General features: G+C 46.9%; 1 protein-coding gene across 1 annotated transcript; it reads left to right on the forward strand.

Moving 5' to 3' along the window:
- Window positions 1–2,481: 2,481 nt before the first annotated feature.
- On the forward strand, window positions 2,482–11,069 carry Nifk (nucleolar protein interacting with the FHA domain of MKI67). Its single transcript, XM_041646281.1, has 6 exons — window positions 2,482–2,632; window positions 4,333–4,473; window positions 6,020–6,128; window positions 7,995–8,206; window positions 9,307–9,366; window positions 10,239–11,069. The coding sequence occupies exons 1-6, from the start codon at window positions 2,540–2,542 to the stop codon at window positions 10,437–10,439; spliced, it is 816 nt and encodes a 271-aa protein (XP_041502215.1). The 5' UTR covers window positions 2,482–2,539; the 3' UTR covers window positions 10,440–11,069.
- The last annotated feature ends 4,984 nt before the right edge of the window (window positions 11,070–16,053 follow it).

Here is a 16,053-nt window from a genome sequence, read left to right on the forward strand (position 1 = left end):
CTCACAACCATGTAATTCCAGTTCCTGAGGATCCCACATCCTCTGGCCTCTTCATACACCAGGCATACATGGTGCCCATACATACAAGCAGGCAAAACACTTATACATGCTCTTTTATTCAGATACACATGCTTGTGTCCGAGTGCTGGGGATTTGAAGACTGGAGATCCCTGGCCAGCCCGCCTAACCTCACTGGTGAACTATGCCAGTAAGAGACCCTGTGTGAAAGGAAGTGGACAGCATTCCCAAGGATGGCACCGGAGGTTGTCCTCTGACCTCCACATGGTCTTTCACCCATGAACACACTCACCCACACATGGACAAAGGCTTGGGAAACATTTCTTTTTAAAGATTTATTTAGTTTTAGCCTGGTGAGGTGGTGCATGCCTTTAATTCCTGCACTTAGGAGACAGAGGCAGTCAGAGCTCTGAGTTTGAGGTCAGCCTGGTCTATGTAGTGTGTTTCAGGACAGCCAGCACTACGTAGTGAGAGCTTGTCGCAAATCAAACAAACAAAAAGATTTATTTATTTGTGTATTAATATAGGTATTATATGCAGATGGGTACAGGCGCAGCCGGAGGCCGGAAGAGGGTAATGGATCCCCTAGAACTGGAGTTACAGCACTTGTAAGCCACTTGATATGAGTTCCAGGAATCAAGTTCTAGTCCTCTGGAAGAGCAGTACACTCTCTTAACTCTTCTCCAGCCCCTTGAATAGACGTTTCTCAAAAAGTTGCCCAGATGTCTCCTAAACCTGTGAATAATGTCCCTAATCACCAGAGACTGCAACCCAAACTACCAAACACCACTGAGCGCGTGCGCACACACACAGAAACAGAGACAGAGAGAGGAAAATGTGGAGAAGTAGGAATGCTTGTACAGAGCTAACGAGACTGGAAACTGGCTGCTGTGGAAGCCTCAAAGGCTCCTGAAAAAAGTGTAGGGGCCATGGAGCTGGCTCAGCAGGTAAAGCCCCTGACACGGAGGCTAACATAGTGATTGGACTCCCAGAGCCTACATGGAAGGAAAGTGTAGGGGCCATGGAGCTGGCTCAGCAGGTAAAGCCCCTGACACGGAGGCTAACATAGTGATTGGATCCCCGGAGCCTACATGGAAGGAAAGTGTAGGGGCCATGGAGCTGGCTCAGCAGGTAAAGCCCCTGACACGGAGGCTAACATAGTGATTGGACCCCCGGAGCCTACATGGAAGGAAAGAACTGACTCCTGCAAGTTGTCTTCTCACTCTACATGTGCGCCACAGCACACACCGCCCCACAATAAATAAGTGAATGAAATACAGGATTGAAAAGCAAACTTAAATACAGTTGTTTCTGCAAACAACACTAATAAAACTTGGTGGGACACACATAAACAACTGATTGGAAGGTGGGCTATTTGGGAAGGGGAAGGGGGTCAGCAGGAGTGGGAAGAGAAAGAGAGGGTAATGGGGGTGAATATGATCAAAATACACATAGCATGTATGTAGATGTCATAATAAAACCCATTATGATAACTTCACATCTGCTATTAAAAATACGAACAGTGGAGTTGGAGAGAGAGTACATATTGCAGCTTGGATGGTAAGGGATCCTGGCCGCCGGAAGGCAAGAAATACTAGGTGCATTCAGGCAGCTGGGAGGGAGTACAGGTCACAGTGAACAAAGCCATTTGCCGCTCTAGGGAAAGGCTTCCCAGTGTAACAGCACCGCTCTGGCAGGAGAGGGCTTCCCCAGGGAAGACGTCACTGTTTGGCTGTAGTGCCCCAGGGTATAGCAATGCCACTCCCCACTCCAGTAGGGGAAAACTGTCTCTCCGCTCCATTCTGGTGAAAGAAGGTCTTTACCCAAACCTCATCCAAGAGATTTAGTGGGAGAAAGAATTCAGGAGAGTGGCTGCCTCTGCCAGGGTGGAAAAGGCAGCAACAAACAGAACAGGTGCGGGACTTCTTAGGGGTGGACTTTTCCCAGGGAGAAGAGGGGTAGGTTAGTTATCCCTACTCAGGGATTGGTTAGTTTAGCTGGTCAGTGGCCGAGATGGCCGGTTTCAGAGCCAAACTGTGTTTCTTTTAGTTTTTTGGCTTTAGTTTGGCGTCCGAGGCATATTTTTTTCACTGGCTCTGATTCTAGGACCAAAGTGTTTCTTGGGCACTCGTTTCAGGGTCAGGGTGTATCTCTTTGGTTCTGGGTTCGGGGCTAAAGCATTTCTTTCACTGACTCAGGTCTCAGAACTAGGGTGTGCTTCATTCACTGGCTGTGATTACAGACGTGGAACTCCAGTCTCCGTTTCCAACCCAGGACTTCGTGGAAGCCAGGCAAGCACTTCACCAACTGAGCCATAACCTCCGCCTTGGGATTTATTTTTAATCGGCTTTAGGAAGCTTTTCAGTTTCTGGCCAGTAGGTGACGCTGGAGCTCGTCCGATACCAGACACAAGGACCTGAGGTTCCTTTTGCTACGTTTGCTCCCGCCTCTCTACTTCCGCTTCCGTGGGCCGTCACTTCCGGGACCTCCGCGTGCACCGTCTGGGAAGGATTCCTTCAACATGGCTCCGGCACAGCCGACTCTAGCGCTGAACCCGCAGGAAGACGAGAAGTTTCAGAAGGTTCTGACACAAGCCAAACAGCTCGCGAAAAAGGTGAGCGGCCGGGCGCTCCTGCACAGCGGAGGCGGCGGGGTTGGAGACTGCGGTTCAAGCGGGGAGACTGAGGCAGGTCGGGAGTCGATGTGAGGTTTGACTCTTTAGGCCCTCAGGACTCACGTGGAGAGAAAGGGGTACCACGTGTAGGAGCATGGCACATCCAAATCTTAGAATATATTAAAGTTGCCACGACTCCACTTTAGCCCGCGAAGTGAGGGTTCATGGGCTCCCGCAGCCCTCGGGAGGTGTGTATGTCCTCTTCCGTTGGAGAGCTCAGGAGGCGGAATTGACGTCCAGAAACCCAGCGCCTGGGAGGAGGACGCAGGAAGAGCGAGAGGCAGAAATAGCCTGGATTACATGTTCGGATCAGGGTTTAGCGGGGGAAAAAATAGAGACATTGCCGGGCGGTGGTGGCACACGCCTTCAGTCCCAGCCCCCTGGAGGCACAGGCAGGCGGATCTTTTGAGTTCGAGGCCAGCCTGGTTTACATAGTTCCAGGACAGCTTGGGATACATAGAGAAACCCCGTCTCGGGGGAAAAAAAAAATAGAAGAAGAAAGTAGACATGTCAAGCAAGCTCTAGTTGCACGCAGTAGCCCCTAACAAACGTTAATATTCCCTTTGGTTTTTAGCATGAAATGCACTGGAGAAAATGAAATATTTTTTTTCCTTTTTTTTTCAAGACAGGGTTTCTCTGTGGCTTTGGTGTCTGTTCTGGAACTAGCTCTTGTTGACCAGGCTGGCCTCAAACACACAGAAATCCGCCTGCCTCCCAAGTGCTGGGATTAAAGGCGAGCGCCACCACCGTCCAGCTGTTTTTACTTTTAATGTCACTACCCGGTCTACTGTAGCCGAGACTAGTCTGAAATTTACTGTGCAGCTGAGTATCCTTGTATCCAGTCCACTTCCTGAATGCTGGGATTACAGGCCTGGGTCACTCCCTGATAGAAAACCATAGTTAGAGTATGGTGACAGAGAAGTACAGTCTGCACTGTGACGGGTCACAACTGGAAATAACATAGTCTGGTTAGGTGTGGGTAAGCTGTCGTCTGCGTTCAGAGTCGAAGTCTCGGGTTCCAAGTGACAGTGACAGACAGTTGCCTGCTTATCCGTTCGCTCAGTACAGCTAGCTCTCAAACACATGTCCTGAGGTGATAGAAGACTGTCCGTGGGGTGGGTGAGTGTGCACATGTGTGTCTGTGGTGTATCGGTCATTAGACAACCTTTAGGAGTCTATCTCTTGCGCTGTGGCTCCCTGTGTTTGAGCCATCCTGCTGCCCCAGGAAAACCATTGGTAGCCCAACGGTTTTCCTTAAGATAAGAAGAGAGACATCAAACACCTAGTTCTTTAATTAGTGCTGTGCTAGAGGTGTGAGTAGATGACTGGACCAAGGGGAGTGTGAGCCAGACAGGGTGATACATCCCTGCAGTCTCAGTGCTGGGACACACGGGCAGGCAAATCTCTGCTTACCCCCAAAGCGACTTCAGAATTAATATCCCTCAAAGAGCATGGTGGTGGAGGCCTTTAATCCCAACATTCAGGAGTTAGAGGCCGGCCTGCTCTACATAGTGAGTTCCATGCAGCCAACATTCTGTAGTGAGACCCTGTTCAGAAAGGTACTCACTCTCAGACACACACACACGTTTTGGTACAGTATGAGTTTGTATTTTTTAAATGTTTGTTGTTTTTGTTCTCAGCAAAAGAAGGAAGAAAAAAGTCTTAATCCTGGAGTGATCTTTGTGGGCCACCTGCCAGCAATATTTTCTGAAAGTCACCTCTATGATTACTTTACGCAGTTTGGCACCATTAGCAGATTCAGATTGTCCAGAAGTAAACGGGTAAGAGTACGTGTGTGAACTCGACTGTGTGTGTGTGTGTGTTTTCAGTTGTTATCGTCTGTTGTATTCATACACACAGCACTGTTACCTACAAAGTTCACACTCAAGAGCTTTTCACAAGCCAGGCATAATGGTACGTGCCTTTAGTCCCAGCACTTAGAAAGCAGGGGCCAGCACATCTCTGTTGACTGCAAAGCCGTCCTAGCTTGTGTCATGAGTTCCAAGACAGCCAGGGATACATAAGGATATCCTGACTAGAAATAAATAAGCAGAAATAACTTCACAAGTTGCAGTGGAAAATAAGCCTGGCATAGTGGTGTCTTCCTTCAGTTCCGACGCGTGAGAGGCAGAGGCAGGCAGGTCTCTGAGATTGAGGCTAGCCACAACTGTATGGTGGGGAATCCTGTCGCAAAAAGAAAAAAAAATCGGGAGGCTGGGGCGAGAGCTCAGTCTGTAACTCTCAATCTGCAGAAGCCAGGTGTGGTTATATGCACTGTAACCCCAATGCTGGGAAGGTAAGGATAGGATCCCTGAGGCTTGCTGGTGAGCCAGTTTAGCCCACGTCCAGGCCACTGAGAGACTGTTTGGGGGCTAGGGAAATGGCATAATGGGTAAGAGGACTTTTGCTGTAAGCATGGGGTAGAACACACACATCAGGTTTCATAGCAAATGTGATGGGTTATTTTATTTTATTGTCCTCGTTCCACGGAATGACAATCTGAGTCTTACATGTTACTTAACTCAACTCGGGTGTCAGCTCCAGGATCAGCATAGGCATTTGAGCTCCAGACCCATACTACAGTTGAGACTAATGTGGGTAAGGGGATTGATTTGTGTCGGGGGTTAGGAATTCAAAGGCCTGCATTTCAGAGACCATTATTGGCATGTTCCTTTGCCTGCGTTGTAGGAGTCCGTGTCGGTTTCTCTGCACCTTGTGACACTAGAGAGTTGGTAGTGTTCACCCTTGGCCTGTGAGATAGGTTGTGCTGCCTGCATTTTCCTCTTTAGTACTAGGGCCGGAACCCAGGACGTAAGAGGTAAGCACTAGGTTACATTCCTGTCTTACTTTTGAGACAAGGTCTTAACTGAGTTGCCCAGACTGACCTGATTAGACTCACAAGAACCAGCAGATTCTCCTGCCTCAACGTCCTGTGTAACGAGGATTACAGGTGTGCCGAGACTGCTGTGTTCCTAATGAAACAACATTATGCTTATGACACAGGATTACCAGTGAAACAACAGGTGAGTCCAGGGCTGTGGGAGCCCAAAGATGGACTTCTTACCACTTACTTATTCAATTGCTATTGGCTCCATTGGCCAGAATACTCACATGTCTTACTGAGGGGAATTTTAAGGATACTAGAAAATCTGTTTGTTCCAAGTTGTGGCTGTCTGGTTGTTTTCCTTTTGAATAGCGGTTTAAGAGTGTGTGGAGTGGAGTTGCAGTGGCAGTTGTGACTGCCGTCTCCTGAGCACCCACAGGGCTGTGTTAAGAGCTTGGCGATGTGTTAGGTGTAACTGCTCTTTCTTGGATTTTCGTTTGCAGACTGGAAACAGCAGAGGGTATGGTTTTGTGGAGTTTGAGTCTGAGGATGTTGCCAAGATAGTTGCAGAAACAATGAACAACTACCTTTTTGGTGCGAGACTTCTATCGTGTAAGTACTCTGACCTAGCTGGGGGCCGTTTCTACACAGATAGGGTTCAGCAGTTACTTGTGGGGCTTGTACTCGGGAAGAAGAGCTTAATGGGTGATTGAAAAGGACTTGGTGGACTGGAGAGATGGCTCAGCGGTTAAGAGACCCCGCTCTTCCAGAGGTCTTGAGATCAATTCCCAGCAGCCACATGGTGGCTCACAACCATCTGTAGTGAGATCAGGTGCTCTCTTCTGGCTTGCAGGTGTACATGCAGGCAGAACACTGTATACATAGTAAATAAATGAATCTTTAAAAAGAAAAGGACTTGGCTGAGGACATACACAAATTGAAGACTGGCGGGTTAAAGCCTAGCATGGTGGTACATACTTTTAATCCCAGTACATGGGATATGGAGGCAGAAGCAGGCAGATTTGTCTCAAAAAAAGAAAAGGCAGGGACTAGTCATGAGCCAGGTAAAGGGGTGCAAGTATAGACTGAGGTCATCGCTGACCACATGAATGGTAAATGCCAAACCAGAGGTGACATATTTATTTGTTGGGGAATGTAAGGGAACCAGAATAGGGGGAAAATAGGCTACAGGTCAGATTCTTGATACCCATAATAAAACTGAGAGTTTATTCTGAGGTCTGGGTACAGCCTTCATGGAGTCTAAACAGGACAATACCAAAAGTAAAGAATCCTGTTTCAAAGTCAGACTACGTGACATTGGATACAGCTACAGCTGCCAGCACGGCTCGAGGATCTGAAGGAAACAAGGCAGAATGGTGGAGCAGAAAACCACATGCTTTCCCCCTGCCCCGCACAGATGCACTCATCCAAACACACATGCATCGGCTGCATTCAGTTACAGCCACTCAGTTCTGTGTCCATCCCAAGACACCTGTAGCATCGCTGTCCAGATCTCTGTCCTTGGAAGATAGGCGTACGTTCCCACGTCTGCGTATGTCCATAGTAGAGTGTGTGCTACCCTGGGACTGGTACACAGGTCCACAGGGCTTCCTGGTAACATTGTTCTCCTGGTTCCTTCACTGTGAGAGACATCTCGGTGGCCTGATGGGGGTCCCATGCTCAGTCGACTGGGCAGGAACTTGAGAGTAGAGGGGCTGTGCTTTGTCTGCTTTGAGGGAAACATTAGAGAGGGCTCTGGACTCTACAGACCATTGTGTGTTCAGGGTGGAATGGGATGATCTGGGTCTGGGAGATAGCCTGGGTGGTAGAATGCGGCCTAGCATGCACAAGGCTCTAGATTTCCTCCCCAGGGACACACACACTGTATCTGATGGCACAAGCCTTTAATACTGTATTCGCATTAAATGTGGACAATCATTCTAGACAACACGGGTTCAGAGCCAGCTAGACTACATGAGACCCTGTGTTAAAAAGAGCAGAGTCAACTTCACAGGTAAAGTTTATGCTGTGAAAGTATGGCAGTCCAAGTTCAATCACCCAAACCCACATAAAGGTGGAAGAGAGCCAACTTCACAGGGCTGTCCTCTGGCCTCCACATGCATCAAGGTGAGTGAACCCACACATGGATTTGCATAGATAGTAGTAATAACTGAGGTTTTTTTTTTTTTTTTTTTCGAGACAAGGTTTCTCCGTAGCTTTTGGTTCCTGTCCTGGAACTAGCTTTTGTAGACCAGGCTGGCCTCGAACTCACAGAGATCCGCTTGCCTCTGCCTCCCGAGTGCTGGGATTAAAGGCGTGCGCCACCACCGCCCGGCATAACTGAGTTTTTTAAAGTTATTTTTCTATGATATAGTTACTTCATACCATAAGAAATGGCCCTAGGGAAAATATAAAATTAAAGTTAAAATCCTTTCCGTTTTTTTTTGTTCTTGTTTGTTTTGTTCTTTTTATATGCAGGTAAATTTATGCCACCAGAGAAAGTCCACGAGGACCTTTTTAAAGAGTGGAACGTTCCCTTTCATCAGCCATTATTCCCAGCAGTGAGTCGCTATAATCAGAAACGGGGGCATTCGCAACTGTTGAAGATGGAATATCGGTTCAGGAAGAAGGAAAAATTACTCCGGAAGAAGCTAGCTAAGAAGGGGATCAATTATAGTTTCCCTTCGTTGGTAGGTATCCTATCCTGAGGCTTTCTCGGTGGTTTCTCTATGGGGTGGGGTTTCTGACTCACTAGTTCTGGCGCAAGTCTATATGATGGCACTCTATTCCAGTGCTTCTCACATGCTAAGGTTTGGGTTGTTTGGGGCGTGTGGTTCTTTTGGCTGATTGGCAGCCAGGCGAGACTATGCCCAAGTGAGGCAAGTGGTCTGTTGCTGAGCACTTGTACAGTTCTCTGTGTAAGGTTTTTACTGAAACTTTGAAACACGGCACTGTGGGTTCTTGTTAGTGTTTATGGTACTGAGGATGGAATCCAGAGCACTGAGTGTACACCACCCATTCCTCCACCCAAACCCTGTGTCCCCTTTCTGGAGAAAACTCTCTGAGTTGCATGGACTGGTTTGAAAGCAGTCTAGCTTAGGGAAGCCTTTGTCATAGTTCCTCCTGCGTTTGTGCCAGGGTAAATAGATGGGCTTCCAGCCCTACATAGGCACCTTCTACTGTTGATGTTGCTAAGACTGGGTCTTTCATTCCAAGCAGGCTCAAATGTGTTAGACAGCCAAGGAGTCTTCTGCCTCTGTGTCCTGAGTGCTGGGATCTAGAGTTATGCAATCATGAAGTATAACCTGGAGCTTGAGGTGTGCTGCTCTATATGAACTACGTCACCAGACCCCTGCCATTTTTGTTCCCCCAGTATAACTTTCCACCTGTGTCGCAACTGAATACCAGCTACCTCAGAGGCCAAAAGAAGACATTGGATCCCCTAAAACTATAGTTTACAGATAGTTGTGAACCATCATATGGGTGCTGGGCATTGAACCTGGGTCCTCTGAAAGAGCAGCCAGTGCTCTTAATTGTTGAAGCATCTCTCCAGTCACCAGCATTTTAAGCCAGGGTCTTACTACATGATCTAGGCTCCCCACAAATTGGCGATCCTTCTGCCTCAGCCTTTCAAGTGCTGTGATTGTAAACATGGGATACTCAACCTGGGTTATAGCAAAGCCCCTGGTTACATTTGAACCACTTGGCAGCCGGACATTGGTGCTTAAAATAGTCATTCAGCTACAGCATATTCATATAGATGGTAAATATGCAAATTGTTTCTTTGCAGGTCTTACCTAATCCAAAGAAAGGGGCTTCACAGGGCACTCAGGAGTCCAAGGGTAACCAGGTGAGATCAGCTTGATAATGGCTGCCAGTTACTATAGAAATACTTTCAAGAATGTTGGCAAGATGACGTGGGATGAAGGCACTTGGCCTACCTAGTTCAGTCCCAGGGTCTCACATGGTTTGAAGGAAAGAGCTGACTCTTAAAAGTTGTTCTCTGACCTCTATACATATGCATGCACACAGAGAGTAATTTAAAAAAATTTAAGGCTCATTACCTGAAAAAAGAAAGTTAATTTCTGCTACTTTATTTTTGTTGTTGTTGTTGTTGTTAAATTTCAGTTAGGCTTTGGTGGTGCACACCTTTAATCCCAGCATTTGGGAGGCAGAGACAAGCGGATCTCTGACATTGAGGCTAACCTGATCTACAAGAGCTAGTTCTAGGACAGGCTCCAAAGCTGCTGGGAACCCTGTCTCAAAAGTAAACAAAAAACAGTTGAGGGGGTTGTTAGGATTTTTTTGAGACCTAGTGATTTTAATGTAGCCCAAGTGAGCCCCCAATTTACTGTGTTGTGAAGATGAATGTCTCATCCTCCTGCCTGCCACATCCCTAGTGCTGGGACTCTAGGTTTCTGCCACTATTGCTGTTCCCTTGCATTATGGATTGTTTTGTTTTTTTGAGACAAGGTTTCTCAGTAGCTCTGGAGCCTGTCCTGGAGCTTGCTCTGTAGACCAGGCTGGCCTCAAACTCACAGATCATCCCACAGCGACTAGGAGATAAAAACAGGCTGAAAATAGATCCCATGGTACAACTTAGAGTTAGGATAGTGGTGGTGGGTGGTTATTCCTGATAAAGCCAGGAAGGCAGTGATGGTGGGTGGTTGTTCTAAATGCCTGCTCTCAGCCCTGGACTGTAATAATACTTGTTGATTTCAGGATCCCACACCAGTTTGTACACCAACATTTTTGGAGAGACGAAAATCACAAGTGACCGAAATAGATGACAATAAAGATGATGAAATCATTTTCAAACAGCCCGTGCCCACAGTGAAAGAAGAGGCACAAGACTCATTAAAGACTCCAACACCTGCACGCTCTGGGACAAAAAGACCAAGAAAAAGGAAGAGCAACCAGTGATCCTGAAAGCATGCTGTGTTATGTCTTCCAGGCAGATATGATTTTGTTATAAAGGCCTACATATGTTACTGGTGCAGCAACATGCAAGCCACAGATTATTGGAGGAAAAACACATTTGTTCATGCCAGTGAGACACGCCATCAGGAAGTTGGCTGTTGCGCCCTCTCCTGGCCTGAGTTTTATTCAGGCTTCACAGCTGCCTTAGTTTACTCTGCCTGTATCGTATTACAGACTTAAATACCACCAGTGCTGTTTGACTGTCTGTGTGGTGGCTGTGCACATAAAACCCCAAAGAATATGGCAGGCTTCAACCTTAGACCCCAGAAACTGGAAGTTAAATACACATACGGAGAACGAGAAGGCAGTTCACGTGTGAATAACATTTGCACAAGTGCTGTAAGAATCTGGAATAACTTGTTTTCATACATAATTACAGTGACCTAGTGTAGGTTTGACAGATCAGTTTCAGCAGGTATAGTCAAGATTCAAACAGTGACCAAACTTTTCTACCATTTATCCATGTACAAGAGAACCGAAAAACTGTGTGTTGGGGGGGAGGTCCACCATCTGTTTGTTTCTTGCTTTTGTATTGCTCATGCAGGTTTGTTAATACACCTATCAATCACCATTGAGCGTTCTCATCCATGTGTGGGGTGTGAGCATACATACTTGAGTGTGAGAGTATGCAGGCCTGAAGGGGAGATCCAGTCTCCTGTCACTGCCCTTACTCTTTTGAGATAGACTGTTTCTGCTTTGGTTTTTGAGACAAGAGTTTCTCTGTGTAGCCCTGGCTATCCTGGAACTCATTCTGTAAACCAATCTGGCTTCAAACTCCGCCCCAAGGTCTTCCTGCCTGTTCCTCCCAACTACGGAGATTAAATGCATGTGTCACCATCACCCAGTTTGAGATAGGACTCCTGATGAACCTGACTTAATGGACAGGCCATGACACAGCACCTGGATGGCCTGGCAGTGAGTTCAGGACCTAGGTGAATGCATTGTGAGTGTGAGAGCCTCTTCTATTCACCAGAAGACACTTGGCTAGTTTCCTGATGTTTGAGCTAATGAATGGAATTTAGAATGTAGGCAGAATGTTGTCTTTTGTATGTGGTGTGAGCTGAACTCTCTTGAGTCACCTTACCTTATGTGTATGTCTGGTGTTAGAGGAGGAAGGAGCTCGTATCGTCATGGAAGTCAGAGCAATCCTTTTGTCTCTTACTGCATCACCAAGCATGGTTCATGAGGTTCAAACTGAAGTGCTCGCATTTGTATGACAAGTACTGTACTCTGGCCCTCCCAGACTCATTACAACCCTCCTGAATCCATCTCTAGGTATGTGCCACCTTACCTGGCATCTCCCCTGCCACACACTGAGCTGAATCCTCAACCCTATGGAGTGGTTTTCAGGTGATGTGTTAGGGTTGCTGTGAAGAGACACCATGATGACAGCAACTCTTGATAAAAGGAAATTTTTAATTGGGATGGCTTACAGTTTCAGGGGTTTAATCCATTATGGTAGACGTGGTGCTGGAGAGGTAGCTGAGAGTTCTGCACCTTTTGCAGGCAGCAGGAAGTGAGCTAAGACACTTGGTATCTAGAGCAAGTATGCCTCCTCAAAGCTCACCTCGCAGCGACACTCCCTTTGGGGGCCACTTTCTTCAAAACCACCGGAAATGACTAACATTTGGCTTAAAGTAACATTGGTGTCCTTTGTGTGTTTGTGATGTCCTCTGGCCTCAGTACCTGGACATCTACGTTTATTAAGATTATGTGTGCTAGGCACTGGGGCACACACCTTTAATCCCAGCCCTTGGAAGGCAGAGGCAGGTGGATCTCTTTGAGTTCGAGGCCAGGCTGGTCTACAAGGGCTAGTTCCTGGACAGGCTCCAAAGCTACAGAAAAACCCTGTCTTGAAAAACAACAAAAAAAGATCAGTTTAGGAGTGGCATCTGTATTTGGCCATGACCAGAAACAAAGTCTCATTACACGTGGGCATCAACAGGCCCGTGTTACCAGTGATTTGGGTAGTAGGAAACAACGTCTGCAAAAACTGGAATATGGGTGTTTATAGTAATCTAAGGAAAAATAAAACCAAGCTGCAGAGATGGCTCAGCCTAACAGCACTTGTCCTTCAGAGGAACTAGGTTTGATTCCCAGCGCCCACACTGCAGCTAACAGTCGTCAGCAACTGCCTTCTGGCCTCCAAGGCACCAAGCAACAAATTGTGCAGGCAGAGTGTCCAGTGTCCACAGATACAGTGCTGACGGGGCTCAAAATGTCCATTTGTCATCAACGCTCAGGTGTGACATACGATTCATTTGATGTCACCAAAGTCGATACTGTGTCTTCGGCATTGTGGTACCGCAGGGCTCTGCTGTGATATGGCTGTCCCATAGACACTAGAATGTCACTAACATTCTAGTGTGGTACACCACATGTGCCACTGTGGCTCCACCAAGCGCACTGTCACAGAACTGGGTTGTTAATGCTCCATTGTGTCATCACACTGTGTCATCAGTGTTGAATTGTGACATCACAGTGGATCGTTTACCACCACACAATTGTGTCCTTGTAAAGCACTATTTGTCATAGCACACCCCCACTGGAACATTTAGTTTGCTGTGTCACAACCCTCAGATACAATGGCGAAATGATTCATTGTGTCCTAAGTGCTGGGCATGGCGCTGTGTATCTGTAATGCTCAGGAAGCTAAGGGAGAAAGTTCGGGGGGCAACCTGGGTTGCATAGTACAATTGTTTATGAACAAGGGAAATCATCTGGAGATTAGCTTTGTAGTGTGCTTGTTTGGCGAGCTTGAATCCCTAAGGTTAATTCCCAGTATGGAAAATTGGTTATGGTGGTATACAGTGGAGGCAGGAGTATTTGAAGTTCAAGATTATCCTAGCTATATAGTGAGATAAGCCTGGCCTGGCATGAAAGAACCCTTATCCCCAAAAGGGGAGGGTGAGGCTAGTATGAAAGGCTTTGAACCCTTGAGTTCCCATTTAAGCACTCATAAGTGATTGTTTGGGCGGTGGTGGTGCACACCTTTAGTCCCAGCACTTGGGACGCAGAGGTGCTCAGATCTCTGGTCTAGAGAGTGAGTTCCAGAGAGTTACACAGAGAAACCCTGACTTGGGAGGGGGGAAGCATGTGATTGTAATTTACAGTGTTTTCCACCATTTCATGTTTCTTTGTGTCAGACACTGTTGCAAGCACTGTAAGTATCTTACCTGCTTGTTTTTCCTTTCTGCATTGGCGGAGGGGAGTGGTGTCCTTCCTAAGTCATGACTCCCTTGTTTCTGCTGTCCACAGACTACAGGTGATTCTCCTCTCTGCCCATTTCACTGTCTGAGTGCTGGGATTACAGGTGCACGCCCCCTGCACACGGTGTTCTGTGTGGTTTCTGGGCTGAACTCAGCTCTTGAGACTTGTAACATAAGCGCTTCTCCCCGCTGAGCTATTTTTCTAGCCTTAAATCTTTTGTTTGTTTTGCTTTATTTATTTATTTATTTATTTGTTTATTTATTTATTTATTTTGAGATAGGGTTTCTCTGTGTAGTCCTGGCTATCCTGGAACTCACTCTGTAGACCAGACTGGCTTTGAACTCACAGAGATCTGCCTGCCTGCCTCTTGAGTGCTGGGATTAAAGACGTGCACCACTACTGCCTGGGTCTAAATCTCTTTGAAGACAAGATTTCTTCCTGAACTTGGAGCTCACCATTTTAGCTAACCTGGCTGCCAGTGGCCCCCAAGGAATACCCATCTTGGCTCTTTGGCGCTGGGGTTTCAAGCATGTACTCTTAGCTTTCCACGTGGGCGCCCCGGTCCTTACTCAAGCTTGCGAAGCAAACACTTCCTACTGAACCATCTTCCCAGGTCCTAACTGGCTTAATGAAGCAGCTGTTACTATTCTCGTCCCAAAGAGGAGGGAGCTGCGGACTGAATGGTTCCCCGGCTAAACCAGGTCAAGCCCATGTCTCAGCAGGGCAAGCGGGACTCCTGTATTAGTCTTAGCAATGTAAAGGGAAGTCACAAAACCTTGTGGATGAGACCTGATGACTGGAGGTGGGGTGGAAATGGGTGGTGGGGCAGTTATTCCGAGGAGGCCAAGACTTCTTATTTAGATTCTGTGCTGGCTAGTTTTATGTCTACTTGACACAAACCATTTGAGAGGAGAAAACCTCCGTAAGATAGGCTGTGAGCAGGCAAGCCTGTCAGGCATTCTTAGTGATTGATGCCCAGCCCATTGTGGGTGGTGCCATCCCTAGCCTGGCAGCCCTGGGTAAGAAAGCAGACTGAGCAAACCAGTAAGCAACACCCTTCCATGGCCTCTACATCAGCACCTGCCTCCAGGTTCCGGCCTTGAGTTCCTGACCCGACATCCTGCAAATAATTGGGATTTGGAAATGTAAGCAAAATAAAGCTTTTCCTCCCTAAGTTGCTGTGGTCTTGTTCCATCACAGCACTAGAAACCCTAACAGGACAAGCTCTCCAGATAACAGCAGCATACCACTAGGTGGCAGTCGAGCCTAAATACTAATTCTAAAAAAACTAGCTCTGCCCTTTACAGATTGCCAGAAGTACAAGATTATTAGGGGATTTATACTGTTGTTAACTTAATAAAACAACAGCAGAGTCTCCTTTATCCCCTATTAGCCTCAAACTTGCTGTGTAGCTAAGGACCTCCCAGCTTCCATCTTGCGAGTGCTGGGATTGCAGATGTGCACCGTGGTTTTGCAGTATTGGGGATTGAGCCCGTGTGCATGCCGGGCAAGCATTCCCCCAAAAGAGCTAGATTCCCAGGCCCCAGCCTCCACTTAGAACTAAAAGTCCATGCGGGGAACTTGGCTTTGCTACCAAAGTCACTCTAAAGACAGCCTTATTTTGTTTGGTTTCTTTAGGTGTGTGTGTGTGTGTGTGTGTGTGTGTGTGTGTGTGTGCAGGTGCCTGCAGAGGCCAGAAGAAGGTATTGGCTGGAATCACAGACACATGCTAGCCACCAACATTAATCTCAGATCCAGATTTGGATTCTTTGGAAAAGCAACAGGTACTCTTAAGCGCTGAGCCATATCTCCCGCTCCTAAACAGTCTTTCTTTCACAATGCATTTTCAGCTCAATTGTATCTATTTGTGTGCCTAAACACTCTACCCAGAATTGTGTCACTTTTCTGCTTCACCCAGTAACCTCAGCATTTGGGATTTTTCCTTTTTTCTTTCTTTTTTTTTTTTTTTTTTTAAATATTTATTTATTTATTTATTATGTATACAATATTCTGTCTGTGTGTATGCCTGCAGGCCAGAAGAGGGCACCAGACCTCATTCCAGATGGTTGTGAGCCACCATGTGGTTGCTGGGAATTGAACTCAGGACCTTTGGAAGAGCAGGCAATGCTCTTAACCACTGAGCCATCTCTCCAGCCCTCCTTTTTTCTTTCTGAGGCTGCCTTTGAACTCTCAATCCTCCTGCCTCTACCTCGGCAGTGCTACGATTACAGGCCTGTGACATTACACCCAGCTAGAATTATAGCTCCATGTTGCATTTGTAGCCTTGTTCCTGTCAAAAACAATATTTTAAATTTCATTTGAAAAGTTAGAGTTTACTTTAGGCCAG

Source organism: Microtus oregoni, unplaced genomic scaffold (genome assembly GCF_018167655.1).
Source record: "Microtus oregoni isolate MIOR12 unplaced genomic scaffold, Mior012 000003F_ref0000135, whole genome shotgun sequence".
Classification (NCBI taxonomy): domain Eukaryota; kingdom Metazoa; phylum Chordata; class Mammalia; order Rodentia; family Cricetidae; genus Microtus; species Microtus oregoni.

What these genes read in the sequence shown, in the direction of transcription:
- Nifk (XM_041646281.1), top strand. Translation starts at nt 2,540, where the DNA reads ATGGCTCCGGCACAGCCGACTCTAGCGCTGAACCCGCAGGAAGACGAG. An exon ending in GATTGTCCAGAAGTAAACGG is followed by an intron (nt 4,474 to 6,019) that starts GTAAGAGTACGT and finishes TTTCGTTTGCAG; the next exon opens with ACTGGAAACAGCAGAGGGTA. An exon ending in AGGAGTCCAAGGGTAACCAG is followed by an intron (nt 9,367 to 10,238) that starts GTGAGATCAGCT and finishes TGTTGATTTCAG; the next exon opens with GATCCCACACCAGTTTGTAC.